Source organism: Lontra canadensis, unplaced genomic scaffold (assembly GCF_010015895.1).
Source record: "Lontra canadensis isolate GAN:19392208 unplaced genomic scaffold, GSC_riverotter_1.0 scaffold196, whole genome shotgun sequence".
In the NCBI taxonomy this organism is placed as follows: domain Eukaryota; kingdom Metazoa; phylum Chordata; class Mammalia; order Carnivora; family Mustelidae; genus Lontra; species Lontra canadensis.
In genome coordinates, this window is record NW_022631190.1 from 682,176 (window position 1) to 696,888 (window position 14,713).

The following is a 14,713-nucleotide window of genomic DNA, read 5'->3' on the forward strand; positions in this document are numbered from 1 at the left end:
ATTTATACATGAGTCACTCCGATCCCAAATTTAGCACTGTCACTCATTCTGCGATCTAAATGTTTCATCTCTCTTCTAAAATATGAACACCCACTCTTTTAAGACTTGGGAACTGCTTCATGAATAGATTGGTTAGTTGGAAGCTGGATTACGTTAACCACGCCCAGGAGGATAGGACTAAATATGAATCCCCAAAGAATGTTCCCCCATATGTCCAGAACTGCACGAAGCCCAAAGAAGACTGCCAGCTGCTAGGAAGCCAGGGACCTTGGAAGATGTAACCCACCAGAGGTGGCCCAGCTTTATGATGGCCAGGGAGCCTCACATCGGGAGTGCTTGCTGACACAGCTGGGTTGTTTGCACGTCCAACTGCTGTGTTTCTTTCACTGCTAGGAGCCTGGCCAGGGAGCATAGGGGAATTAGAAGGTCTAGAAAACCATCTTGCTGGCATCTGCAAAGACTGGCCCCCAGGAATGCCATGGCTTCTGAGAGCTTGGGAACCGTGAACTAGTTCTGAACAGAGAGGATAGGCCAGGAAACTTAGTGAGGAGGACAAAGAGTAACTCGGTAACAGTGGAGTCAGAGTGATCAAGTTCACATGAGAAGGTGCTGGGTAGAGGTGGAAGGAAGGACGTGGGAACTGCTCCAGGCTTCTCCCCGTTTTCTGGTACATTTGCATGTGAGGGAGCTGCACAGGGGAAAGGAGGAATTCTGGGACGCTCTGCAGAGAATCATGGTCTTCTCCAGTGAGCTCTGTAGGTGTCCCTCTCCTAAACCCATGCTTGGGGCTGGAAACACGGAGGGCCATGGGGTCATGCATCAAGAAGAGGTCATTCAGCGATACAGCAGTTCTCAGAGGCGTCGGGGTACCCGGAAGGATGCATGCATTCGTGCCCCTCCGGCCACGAGGTTCACAGGGGTCTCTAAGGCCCTCCTTACGTGCAGTGATGGACAACTTGGGGCTTGTCACTTTGAAGATGTTGGAAGAGGACACACAAATGACCTCAGATCCTAACTCCTGAGATGGACTACATCCTTGGGAGCAAGATCGCCTAGGGGATCTCACTGCGGTCCTCGAGGCTTCCTGAGCCTTCAGCTGTTCTTCAAGACCAACTCTACTAGGACAAGCGGGTCCACCTTTCTTCCGTGAGCGAGGCTCCAGCAGGAGTCTTGATCTGGAATCATTAATTTCTGCAGGTGCTCCTGGCATTGGCTTAGTAGAGCCTAGTTTTCCAGCCTTCTGAACACCTGCCGTGAGCAGGAGCTGTGAATGTGGCTTAGCTGAGGGTTTCAACTTGGCAGGGCTAGAAAATGGTTTAGCAGTGGTGGACGGTGGCACGCCTCTGCCAGCCAGGACACACCTCAGCTGCTGTCTAACAGCAGAGGGATTCTGCTTAGCTGGAAGAACAGGTGGGTTATTAAGGGGTCGGTGCCGTACCTGGGAGTAGGATCACAAAAATGAATTATTGATCTAAGAGAAAGAGGCAGCTGTTACAGACATAGGTAAATACAAATCATCTTTATAGACTCTAAAGGAAAGTGATCAAAAACATTCTTTACGTGACATCAAAGGATTTTCTCTACAGGTTCATTTTTCAAGTTGTAAAAGAAAAAGGTTTGATTTTTGCAAAAATAGCACATGATCATTAGAAAAGATTTAAACGATATGTAAGAATACAGAAAAGCTTAAAGAACACACCCTGTGGTTCCACTGCCCTTTCAGCAATCATCATTAACCTTAGCGCAACATGGCTTCAAGCATTTTCTATATGTACGTAAAAGAATAAAAAAATTCAAAAAGACAGAAACATTTTTGTAAAAATAGGATCTTATGTAAGAAATCTAGTTCTGGTAAGACTGTAGTCTAGATAACTTGAAATAAGTTCTGGCTATAAATACCTGAAGATACTAGAACAAATTACAAAATAACACAAACATCCTCTTAAATGACTAGCTATGCTCACAAGAAAATAAAGGAGATCACTGGGTGCCACAAACCATGACAAACAGAAAATCAGGCTGTTATGCACATGAGCTGACACAGTGACTCCTAGGAGGGTGATTAATCTTGGCTGATTTGGTTTCTTTGCTTTGCCCACCTTTTTTCCTATCACCCAGATAGTTTTTAATTTGATATTTAAAACATCTCACCACAGAGCCAAGTTCTTGAAAACGTGTCCTCACTCTAGTAGCTGATTTGCAAAAGAAAACAAACAAAAAAACCCCCCACAAATGACCTCTGATCCCGGAAGTGGTTACCACAACCACTGGTCTGAGACCAACTGTGCGTCCCTTCACACCACAACAGAATAAGCGAGTGTCAGCGACAGTGCTAATGATCACTTTCGGGGTCTAGGTACGGACAGGAAAGGACTCTACCTCAAAATCCCTAAGTCTTTATTAAATCACATTCTTTCAAGGGGAAGTCACTAAAAATCCTCAAGCCACAAACTCATTTGGATACCTATGAGAAAAATGATTTTTCTACTTCCTGTTATTACTTACAAAAATCCCTTATAACCACTTAAAAAAAAAAAATCAATCCCTGAGAAACAAAAACCACTAATGGATTAAGGTGCCTTGTCAATTCTCTACAGAAATAACATTATGGCTCTTCCAAAAACAAAGCAGGCACTTCTTAAGATGAATTGTTTTCCAGTTGTGAAGCACTAGTTTAATTCTCTGCTTCTACTGGGTGAAGTCACTAGAGCCACCAGGCCGGCCAACAGGACGTGGCTACACTTGCTAGTGCACTTACCTCCTTGGCCCATGCTGGTTTCTCACTAGGACTCATCCCTTCTTTGTAATGGTACAGTGGCTTCTTCTCCACCGGCCTCTGCTCCTGCCGCTGATGCTGGAGAGACACCAAGTAGTCTCTCTCTTGCTTTAGCTGTCTCTGCAATCTTTCTGCTTGTCTCTGTTCTTCCAATTGTTTGCGCTTATATTCCTATCCGGACCAGAAAAGAGAAGCAAAGGAAAAGCCAGATCACCATATAGAAACCACTGGCTGGCACCGGAGAAACATGCAATGTTGCCAAAAGAGATGATAACGAGAAAAGCCAACAGAACCACCAAAGGATGTCAGGACTTGCCACAGAGACAGGCTATGGCCGGGGCTAGCATTTTCTGAAAACATTATTGCTTTAATGGCAATCCCTACAGAACACTACCCCTTACCAACTGACCTGTCCCTGACTGGGGGCCAAGAAAGTAGCAATAATGAGGACTTTTGGATGGTCAGCGCCCAAGCCCTATAAGGAGCCATCCACTTCCTGGTTTAGTAATTAAACTATTCAAACATGTCCAATTAAGTACAAAACTAAATAAGGAGCTACAGATACTGCTCAAATCATCTTGTGTTTCACAAAACTTGGACCAACAAAGGTCATTAGCAACTGTATGCACAGGCTAAAAAAATAACACAGTGCCACTGAATAAGAAGTTCAGTTAAAAAAAATGTATCAAGCAGCTCATTTGGAGAGCAGGGCGATAATAATAAAAAAGTACTTGAAGAGGAAGCCGCGTGAGCAGGGAACACAAAATGTTCCCATTGTAAGGGTAAAGCTAATAGTCTGCAAATGAAATATGACTGCAGAGCTGAGTGGGTTCTTACAGAAGAGGTGTATTTCGCTGTGATTGTATTCCAGCATGTTGCAGATGACCTTAAAAATTACTCTGCAATAAACACAGTGGGTCTCAAAAACAGCCTGAACTTGTACTAAGCCTGGATTCCTGCTAAAGTTTCACAAAGATACTGAGTTACTAAAGAATGCATGACAAGGGTCTCCAAGGTATTCAGATGGCCAACTAGGTCAGGAAGTGCATTGGGTTTCCACGAGACTTTTGAGGTCCACGAGGCTTGGAGGATCCCCCCCTTGTGGGCTGGCATGTGAGGGGGACACACGTGGGGACACACACACACACACACACACACAGGATGAACACAGAGCAGGTGGCTGGCCCTCTGCTTTCCCATTACCAGAAGTAGAGCTTGTTCATGCAGTAGCTGCTGCTGCAAGATCTCTAACTGTCTCTGCTCCTCCTCTAACTGTCGCCTGATGTACTCCTGGAGAGGCAGGCAGCAGAGCATTCAGAGGAACACAAAGAGAGAAAGAGAGAGAAAAAGAACTGGTAATTTCTTTGAGGTGACAAGTGCTGCCATGTAAAGTGAGGAAGGAAGGAGGGAAAACAACAACAACAAAATGCCCAGACACCCCCTCACCAAACAGGAAAAGCACCGAAGCAAAAGCATTTCAATGCAGTCAAAAGCACAAGTCCTCCACCTGCGACAGCCGCCGGAGGGGTCTCGGGGCTTTGTTGTGACTGTATGGTTTTCGTAAACCCAGCTACGTTTTAAAGCTCTTCATTGCAGGTTCCCTCTTTATGGGCCACCCGGAAGTCACAATGCCATCAAGGTCAGAGGCTCCTGTGCAAGCAGCAGGAATAGAGTAACTGTGGAAGGCCGGCATGCGCGGTCTTTGTAAGGGCCCCGCCCTCCGCCCTGCAGAGCGCCGCCGCGCGGTCAGAATGCGGTTCCACCGAAGACGGAGGGCCCTGCCTCCGCGGCGCGGACCGGACACCGGAGACCGAGGAGCAGAAAAGCCCTTCGGAAGCAATGAAAGAGGACCATGTGGCTCATTTACCATGCTTCAGTGCTACCTTCAAAGTAGATACCCAGGGTCGGGAGAACCCAAAGATCAAGGTGTGCAGGGGACTTTGGCCTGGGCAGGAAGCGAGGCTCAACGAGTGGGCATTGCCAAGGGCTGTGCGTTTGACTTCTTGAATAGGTGAGAAGAGCAGCTTGAGAAAGAGTAAAAACCCATTTTAACTGAATAGTCCTAAGAGACGGTGACCCACACCCCAGGGACGGTCAGCTGGCGCTGGAGCTCCCGCTGGTGCCAACTGTGGGCTCCGGGCCCTGCTGTACCTGCTCGTGCTCCGCGCGCCTCCTCTCCTCCTCCCGGCGCATCTGCTCCTCGTAGTGCCGGCGCTGCTCTCTCTCCTGCTGCTTCCGCAGCTCCTTCTCCCGCCGTTGTTGCTGTGGGGCCACAAGCAGACAACCATGAAGGAAGCGGGGCTGGTGCGGGGCTGTGGGGAAAGCCTCAGGGAGGGCTGCTGAACCGCAGACCTGCGCCCTTCTCCATAGCTGCCTATACGCCCGAGGGCTCTTTCTGTCTTGTGCTCTTGGGGGACTTGCTGGCTAGGATGGGTGGGGGGCGCAAGGAGCAATTTAGGCATGCAAATACCCTGTCCTTTCCCGTGCAAGTTGACTCCCCAGGTTTGCCTCCTCCCAAGAAGTCCCTGTTGCTAGGTGCATTCTCCCTATTGGCTGACCCTGGTGCATCATCAGACTGTTTACGAAGAGTCTATGGGTTTTAAAACGTTTCTAGTGCTCATGCCAGTCAGAAGAGAAAACGTTTCCAGTGCTCATGCCAGTGCTCATGCCAGTCAGAAGAGAAAGCAAAATCCACAGAAATGAAGTGACACCTTCAAGGTCCTACAGTAACTAATGGCTGAGAGTATAATAGAATTCATTGACCCTAACCCTGTCCATTACCCTATCCCATACATCATGCTGCCTTTATCTTCCAGATTATACACTTGCAAGTATCAATTTCGACTTCTCATTCAAGTAAGACCCTTAAACTCATTGTCATGATCTCTTACCAGCCCGCCGTGAGTACCAGCCCGCTGACAGTGACAGTGTGGTAAGTACCTTTCATGCTTTATCTTATTTAATCCTCACAAAAATCTGCTGACGTAGATATTATTATCATCCCCATTTTATATGAGAAAACTGAAGCATGCGGAGATTAAGCAGTTGTCAAAGGTCATCCTCATGTGCAAGGTCATGCCCCAGTAAGTAGTGGCAGCGCAGTCTGAACTCAGTCATTCCAGAAGATGAAGAGGCAACAGGTGCCATAGAGAGATCACAGATTAATCCAGCACTTCATGATGCTCTCAGAAAAGGAGAACATCTTAGGAATAATGACAGGAACTAATGTTTCTCAGTGGGACAGTATTGTTCCCCAATCCAGGGAGCATTTGAAATGTGCAAGGGCATGGGGGAGTTTTTCTAGTGGTCTCTGTGACTGAAGGCCATGACTGGCACATAGTACGAGGGGCCAGGGATGCTGAACATCGTGTAAGGCTCAGGACAGTCACACGTCACAGACTGTTTTCCTACACCACAGGCCCTTAGCGGTTCTTCTGAGAAGTGCCACAGCCCTTGGTGTCAGAGCCCTGTACCAACATTAGGATTTCTTCTTCCTCCACTATGAGGTTTGGGGGAACCTCTCAGGGGGGTCCATTCCCCTTTAACATTCTCAACAGCTCTTCCCTGCCTGGCTGAGAAAATAGGAGTTATCCAAAACAGCATGGGTTGTGACTAGATCACCCTGACGGCTAGCTTTACGCAAACAGGGAAAGAGCCTTCTAGGACAAAAGCTCTTGTCACAGCCCCAGTTAACCAGGCAGACGTTCAAAACTCCAAGAAGCCCACAGTTTGAGGCGGCCTTCCTAATGCGGCTCCCACCTACAATCTGCCAGACCCGCTGTCTTTCAGTGACCGCTGAGTCTTCGAGATAAGCTACATTTTTTTGAGACTCAACGTTTATTGCTTCCAGATCAACAATTTTTTGTCCTCCTTAGATTGTGGGTGACAGGGAGCCACTGGATGACTTTCTGCAGTCAAATGCTATGACCAAGACTTGCATTTTCAAGGGGGCTCCTGACAGCCACGAGGCAGGGCAGGAGGGAGTCGGGTTGGAGGGGAAGATTAGAAGCCTAAGTGCAACACCAGGCCATTCTATGGGTGCCTGCAGAACATGACAGGGCGTCAGTGAGTTAAGCAGAGGCAGTGGGAGAGTCCATGTTCACGATCGCTGCTGAGAATGGAGACACAGACAAAAGGAGAGACGGACTAGGGGCACCTGGGTGGCTCAGGCGGTTAAAGCCTCTGCCTTCGGCTCAGGTCATGATCTCAGGGTCCTGGGATCGAGTCCTGTGTCAGGCTCTCTGCTCAGCGGGGAGCCTGCTTCCTCCTCTCTCCCTCTCTCTGCCTGCCTCTCTGCCTACTTGTGATCTCTCTCTGTCAAATAAATAAGTAAAATCTTTAAAAAAAAAAAAAAAAGGAAGATGGACTAAAAGCTCTCCAGATTTCCAGCTCTTCCAACAGGACTGGAGTGGATGCCAACTTAGAGTAGAAATTAGAATTAGGCCAAAATCAAATAGGCAGGATTTGGGGACTATGGGGCTTGTGAGGGAGAGTGAAGTTCCTGGCCAAGGGGCAGAGAAGACGGTTTGAAAGAGAGGAAGAAAAGCAGGTTTAGGGAAAGGAATGAGGGTTATATTGGGGGATGGGAATGAGTCAAGCTCCAGACGTGTAATTATTTGTTTTACTGAAAAATAATACAGGAAGATGCGAGTAGAAAACATTATCAAAGGAACGGACTGAATAATTTGGATTATAGACCCAAAACAGAGATCTTTCCAACACTCAACCCAAGTGAATCAATGCCAGCACAGAGAGTAAAATAATTATGTGTATAGATCTGGCTCCTGGCAGGAACTAGCCCTACTTTAGCTAACATTTCAAGTTTTTGACTCCCACGTCGGTCTCTTTCTTGGCAAAATAAATAAATGAATAAATAAATAAAAAATTATCGTCATCAAGGCTTTTTGAAGGTTTAGCTGATTTTTATGTGAAGGATTTGTACATTTTCAACCCCTTTGCCGGGAATCAATACTGTTTTATAATTACATGCCACTCAGTTCCTTGTGTAAGGTGTACACAGTATTGATTGCAACTCAGGAGGGTCTGTAGTTCCTGAGAAAGACACTCAGAAGTGACTAATAATTAATAATGATCTCACTCAGATCAGCTGCCGCTAACGCATGGAGGCATCTGCCAGGGCTTTGGCTCCTGTGGTGAGGCTGGAAAAATAAATCACTTCCCCAACCTTCTGAGGGCACCTTGCCAATTTCCAGCTGCTGTTGTTTCAATGTCAATGTCTTTCCTGGAAAAAAGTCTTTGCTCTCTTTCCTCCTGGGCATGGAGCTGTCTCACGGGACATACCAAAACATGTCAGAGAAAGACCAAGTCCCCGACCTCAAGCAGACACCTCTACAAAGCTCTGATGACTCTTGCTAGGAGGTAAGGCCTGTGCTTGATTCCTGTTGGACCTGCAGCCCCTCCTGTGAGTCAGGGCACCTGGCGGGGACACAAGATTTTTTTGAACTGAACCAAGTTAAGAGACTTGGCGTAAAAGAAGACAACACAGTATCTTACATCTCTTTGGAAGCATTTTCTGTTTTCTCAATCCTAGGAGTTTATATCACCTTGTGCCTTAAAATCTGGTTATCTGAATGTCTTACCTACTCTACAATCTAGGTTGAAAGCTATTTGTGGGCAAGGTCTCTGTTCCACTCCACTTTTTCTCTTCCACTAAACCCCAGTAAATCCCTGATACCATTGGTATTTGTTGCATTCAGTATGGTCAACTGTGTAGAGAGAAGAGGAGAAAAGCTGGCAGAGCCTCAGACCACCCCTCCACCCTTCTATGCCTCTCTCAGACAGCCCTCCTGGCCCCCAATGTTCTTAGGCTGCACATAAACAAGGCTTGAGAGTATTTTTCTAACCAGAGATCCACCAATGACTGGCATTGGCATGGCACTGATTTGCCATCTAAAAGAAAGGTGGGAAGATAAAAGAAGGGAGTGAGTCTAAGCATTTGTAAATTTCATGTAAATTATGCATGTAGATGACAGTGGTCTTGTTGCCAAAAAGTAATGGCTTAAACCAACTACCCTAAAACTTTTGGCCGATGCCCCACCTTTACTGAACTGCCTAGAAGTATGTTTTCATCTACATCTTCACAAGTTGTCTCACTTAAAATTAGATATTCAATGGGTTCTTATAAGTTTCTTAATTTTTTTTTTTTTGCTGGTTGGGAGATGATTGATAATACCCACTCTCTAAATTTTCCATGCCTTGCTCTATTGGAGTAGGTCACTGGGGTCTTCCTCTGTCTTCTGTGGATGTTCTGAAAGAGTACTTCTGTTTAGAGAAGTCTGGGTTCTCCCCTAGGCTATTCGCCTCAGGCTAGGTCCAAGGGGAGGCTGTGTGGCTGTACTTCCAAGTATGTGAACTGGTTAGTTCATCCAAATGAAATAATCCCATTCCCTTGCTCAGGGGACCCTCAAAGGTTATACATTTATCCCAAATTGATGATGTAGAATTTTGGCTCTTCAAATTCTTGCAGGAGAATATCACCTTAACTCTTAAGTATTCAATTCTTTTGAATGTTGTAACTGATATTCCTCATGGCTGATTGTCACGCAGGCCATGGTGTTGCTCTTTCTTTCCTTTTGTTTCTTTAAATGCTCCTTTTAGATGAAATTTAACCAGCAGAAAAGTGTGAACTCCACTGGGGTGCTCTGGCTCTTGTAGAAGTGACTTTGATGAACTGTCAGGCCATAGGCTGCACTTTACAATGTTATCAGGACTGCCACATAGAGCTAAGCACTGTGTCTGTGGGAAGAACACCACCACAAACATTATTCACAGCACGACTCAACCACTGCTAGAAAAGGGCACAGGTTCTCAATTATCTCAGAATGCTTGCCTGAGTAACAAAGTTACTTGAATGTGATGGACAACACAAATCTCAAACCACTCAAGTCTGCCTCTTTTCTTAGTTGCTGGGGTGCTCAGAGTCCGACACCTTCAGGCACCTGCACCAGGCACTGTGCTGGGCAGGCATTTTGTGAACTGACCCTACCCTGGCTTTGTCTTGTTTCCTCTTCTGCTTTATAGTCCCTTCTCCTTAATTTTCTTTTTAAAATTTTTTTAGTTGCTATATTAATCTTTGTTAGCCACCTTGTGTCCTCTTTTTGGAATAAAGCAAAATCACAAGGAAGGGTGTACAAAAACAAACGAACAACAGATTTTGGCTCCACAGATTTCAAAACCTCAAAACCTTCCTTAGAAAGATCAAAATGAGATAAACAAGAAATTGTAGGCTTTTGATTTGGTTCTTTGGTTAAGAAGGTGGCACCTCTGTTGGTGTCTCCTGAGCAAGTGGTTCGAGTTGTTTTTACAGCTGTGGGGGTCCATGTGCTCTGATCCCACCATGCCCTCTCACTGAAGGGTTGTCTAAGTGAGCAATGGTGGCCCATGTAGAACTGGCTGGGACCGAAAGGGAAACAACACAGTCTTCTTTCTAATCGAAAAGATCTTACCATGCACCCGAGCCAACATGGCTAAACGCAGCTCACCCATCATTCAAGGACATGTAATCTTTTGGGGAAAAAAGTACAGGAATATAATCTGTATGTATGGCATTATTTTGACCAAAAAAAGTAGCGCAACATAGATCATTCTAATTAGAGCCTCACGTTAGCTCTGTCAGGTAGGTGAAGCAGATGTCATTTTCTTTATTTTCCTTTCCAGACTCTCAAGAAGGTTCGTTGCCTTGTCAATGGTCACATGCTAGATTATGGGAAAATCAGGAAATGAATACAAATCATCATATCCTACCTCCATCTGCATTTCCTTCAATATCCCTTAGAAATTCCAGATAGGATCCTTGGCTGCTTTTTCTACTTACTGAATGTTCGGACTGAATCTGAATCTTGTTCTCATGACATTCTGGTAGATTTGGGGGCTCTGGGTCTATCTATTTTATACATTACATTTTCCACCTACAGACTCAGAGGTAACACCTACATTTGAGAATGAATATCCCGTAGCTGTGGTGACATGTCACTGGGAGAGGAGGGGAAAGGTAAGAGAGGCTCTAGGGCTTGGGGAAAGAACACTGGGTCAGAAAGATTAAGACCAGGTGCCGGTTGTGCTCTGCCACCAAAACCAATATTTAGACCACAGACTCAATAACTATTTGTTTAACATGAGCAAATGTTGCATGACCTTGAGGAAGTCACCTTAACCTAACCTTCAGCCCAGGAGCAGATTAGGGGATCACACAAGTCTGTTCATCTGAGTCTAAGCAAGGGTGTGCTGGCAAAAATCTAACTAACAATTCAGAACAGGAAGTGAAACAGAGCAGAACTCTGGCTTGCTTTTGGACAGCTCCACTTGCTTTTTCAATCCGGGTGATTCCACCGGGAAGTGGTGGACCCCAGTGACTGTGGAAGACTTGAGTTGGCCTCCAGAGAACAGGCCAGCAGCTGGCACAGGATCCAGTTGGGCTCCTTGGCAAGTCCCTCCAACCATCCCCTCCCCAAAGACGCTCTCTGTTCAAAGACACCCGGAATGAAAGGACCCACTGTGGTCTTTTGAATCTATAGCACAGCACACATGCCTCTCACTTAAATAGGATTGTTCCGTACAAGCTTTACAGCAGCTATAAGGAGAGGTATGCAAGCCCTTGGGCCTTCCGGTCACCCATTTTAACGTCTGCTTATGTTTTAGCTTTGGAAAGACCATGGCAAACCAAACCCTTTCAGGGCAAGGGCATGGTTCCTTGCAACTCACACTAGGATCTGACCAAAACCTACGTGGTGACCCCCATGATGCCAGGCCTTGCCCCGAACCCTCTACACGTATTAACTCACGAATTATCACCACAACCCCGTGGGCAGGCACACTGTCTCCATCCTCCTCTGACAGGTGAGGAAACTGCGGCACATACACATGCCTCACTATCTTGCTCAAGTTCACTCGCTAAGTGCAAAGACAGGACAATACTCTGTATCTGGCTCTTGAATGCTGCCTCTAGGATTCGAAAGAAGCTGGCCGGAACATCTACATACACGAAGTGAAAGATGTTGTCTTGTGCTTTTTCAAGTGGCCATTTTCCCTACTTCTCATCTTTCCCCCTCTTTTCATCTCAATTTTCAGAGAGCTAGTGAGAAAGCACAACATACCAGAGAGCCCCATTCTTTACACTTACTTTATTCTACTGAAGTCAAACCGTCCAACCTACCCACTCAAAGATTTCCTGGAAAATTAACTGCTTAAGTGATGCTCTTCCTTTGGGCTCCCAGGCCAACTTCTGATCAGTAGGCAGCCCTATGGCTAAACATTGTCTGAGTACCTGTGTGCGAAGGTGCTTTTCATGCAAGTAGCACAAGGAAAGGAAGTTCTAACCAGACTGAGCCAAGAGAAGGCTTAATGAAGGCTTCTGGTCCTGCCTCTTCTGCGGGTGTGATCAAGCTCCTGATTATGTCTGGGCTGCAGTTTTACCCCCGGGGAGAGGTTACTGGGGTTTTTCTGGATATCATATGGGGAAGCCAGAATGACATCCCAAGTACCTATGACTTCGTAGGTTATTGCAAAAGTCAAGGCAGTTGTAACTCCAGATTCCTTCTGCCATCATTTGGAAACCTTAACAGGAGACTCTCAGATGGGTTCCTATGAAAACAAGCCCCTTGTGGACCAGTTTATGAACACAATGTATGAGATAGTACCAAAGATACTAAATTGTATCATACATGGAAAGGTTGACGGGACTGGTGACAGCTGGGAAGAACATTCTCATTGCCACAGACATTTCTGGAACTGATGTGGAAGGTGATTCAGGTTTCCTTTGGCATAGCTTGCGTTAATGCAGGAATATCACAAGGACGCGAATCAATAATATGATAAATTTCTAACATTTGGAGCTGCTCAAGTACAGAATATGCTTCCTCAAGGCTTTAAGCATATAAGCAGAGATTGTATGAGAAACCAGTTAAATGACTATCTACGGACTATTGTCAAAGGGATTCCTGCTTTGAGAGAAGAATTGGCTTAGATCACTTTTGAGGTCCCCCATGTTTCCCACCCTCTATGATTCTACAAAAACTGCTCGCCGAAGAAAACAAGACCGGAAATGAAAACAATTCAATGTAAAAGTCATATGAAATAATCCTTTCTGTGTGAAACTATTGTCAAAGTTCTGTGGTTAGGAGCAACCAAGAATATAGATGGTAAAACACAGAGATGCAGTCCAGATGTAGTAAAAGAGGCTCCACGCAGACTAGACACTGGAAAGCAGGCCTGTAATGCCCATTCCACGCTGTCACTGAAAAGCCAACCCCACCCTCCTTCCAAGGTGCTGTAGAGCCACTGAGGGGCAGGAACTGCCCGACGCCGGCTTTTTTCCAGTATTACACGCTCTAATATGAAATACTGGCATATCTTCCCCATTCCTCAGAAATGTAGGAAGGGGTCTGGGAAAAAGGACTTCGAAAAGTAGTAACATTTGGGGCGCATGGGTGGCTCAGTGGGATAAAGCCTCTGCCTTCGGCTCGGGTCATGATCCCTGGGTCCTGGGATCGAGCCCCACATCGGGCTCTCTGCTTCCTCCTCTCTCTCTCTCTGCCTGCCTCTCTGCCTACTTCTGATCTCTCTCTCTCTCTCTCTGTCAAATAAATAAATAAATAAAATCTTTAAAAAAAAAAGAAAAGAAAAGAAAAGTAGTAACATTTGAAGCTGCCACACAGGAATTTCAGGCCCCCTTCTTCCCCTTCCCAGAACACCCCTCCCATCATAGGTCTGGGTGACCGAGCAGCATGGTGGGTCTGTGAGAACAAAGAGCCCTTCTGGGACACACTGAGGACCGGTGTCGCACACAGCTGTGCAGAGCACACGGCCTCCTGAAGCACCAGCGGGCCTCACACGCATGCAGGCTGCAGACCATGGTCAGAAGCCCGTGGGCAGGCCCAGCCTGGGACCATAGGCATCCAGTTCGCCTGCCTGGCTCCCAGCTGTTTCGTAATTTCCGCTCAGTTATCGAAATAAAAGAACAAAAGCGCAGCTAGCCAGCATTCAGTCTTCACGCTGATGCTAAACGACATCCGGAGATAAAGGGCCGCTCTGCTTCCTGGCGGCCGGCAGCCGCTCACAAGACACATTAGGATGCCTACAGCTAATGACTAAGTGAATTACAGGCCATTTCTCAGCAGCACCAATGAATTAACTCCCCAGGCCCTGAATGGGGGAGTTATTCTTGCTCATGGTGCTTTCTTCCAGTCGGGGAGTACGGTCTAGTGGGTGGGAACGTAGCCCAGGTGAAAAGTCACCCTGACTTCCCTGTCTCTGGCTTCTGTGCACTGAGCTTGCTCACGCTCCCTTCAACTGCGAGCACCCCTAAAGGAGGACTCAGGGGAGCAACCACAACGCAGATCGTGGGGTACAAAGATTCTTCCCTTCCTGTGCAACTCTCTTCTTGAACTGATTTAGGTACCTACTCAGTGCCAGGGAATGTTCCAAGTACTTTCTGGGTATTAACTCATTTAATTCTTGAAACCGTCACTATTCCCTCTTGGAAACAGGCCACCTGAGGCGGAAAGAAGCCATGTCTCATCCAGGATCACCAAGGTGGCAAGTGGCAGAGCCAGACTCAAGCCCAGGCAGTTTATTACTGTAGCTCTGACTCCCTTGCCACTACCTTCTCAGGAAGGTAGTTCATCCCAAGGCACAGCATCCCAGAGGCCCTGAAGCTTACTACTGAGACAGGACAAGATCTCTGTCTTCTAATGAGTTTGGCTAGGTGCTGGGAGGACATAAGATTTGATGCAGCTCCTTGGTGGCCAGGGCGGGATCGCAGTTACACAGTGTGGGAAATGACAGCAAGAACTACTAGTAAGAGAATACATCCCAGAGCAGAGTGTCTCCAGCAGAAGGCACCGTGAGGCTTGGCTTGTAAAAGACTTCCCCAGGCAGCTGCTGTCGATCCCCCTCCAGAAGGTACATCCAGAAGAATGG

The 14,713-nt window shown here is 46.6% G+C and overlaps 1 protein-coding gene across 8 annotated transcripts in view; it reads right to left on the reverse strand.

Annotated features, from left to right (window-relative positions):
• TNIK (TRAF2 and NCK interacting kinase) overlaps positions 1 to 14,713 on the reverse strand; it is a 376,662-nt gene that overhangs the window by 68,710 nt on the left and 293,239 nt on the right. For 5 of the 8 annotated variants that reach the window (XM_032847930.1, XM_032847923.1, XM_032847924.1 and 2 more), the window contains exons 13-15: positions 4,928 to 5,038; positions 3,980 to 4,066; positions 2,759 to 2,947 (exon numbers count right to left, since the gene is read on the reverse strand). In XM_032847930.1, coding sequence (XP_032703821.1) covers positions 2,759 to 2,947; positions 3,980 to 4,066; positions 4,928 to 5,038 — 387 coding nt within the window. The remainder of the gene's footprint in view (positions 1 to 2,758; positions 2,948 to 3,979; positions 4,067 to 4,927; positions 5,039 to 14,713) is intronic. The other 3 variants (XM_032847929.1, XM_032847926.1, XM_032847931.1) reach the window with 1 other exon arrangement.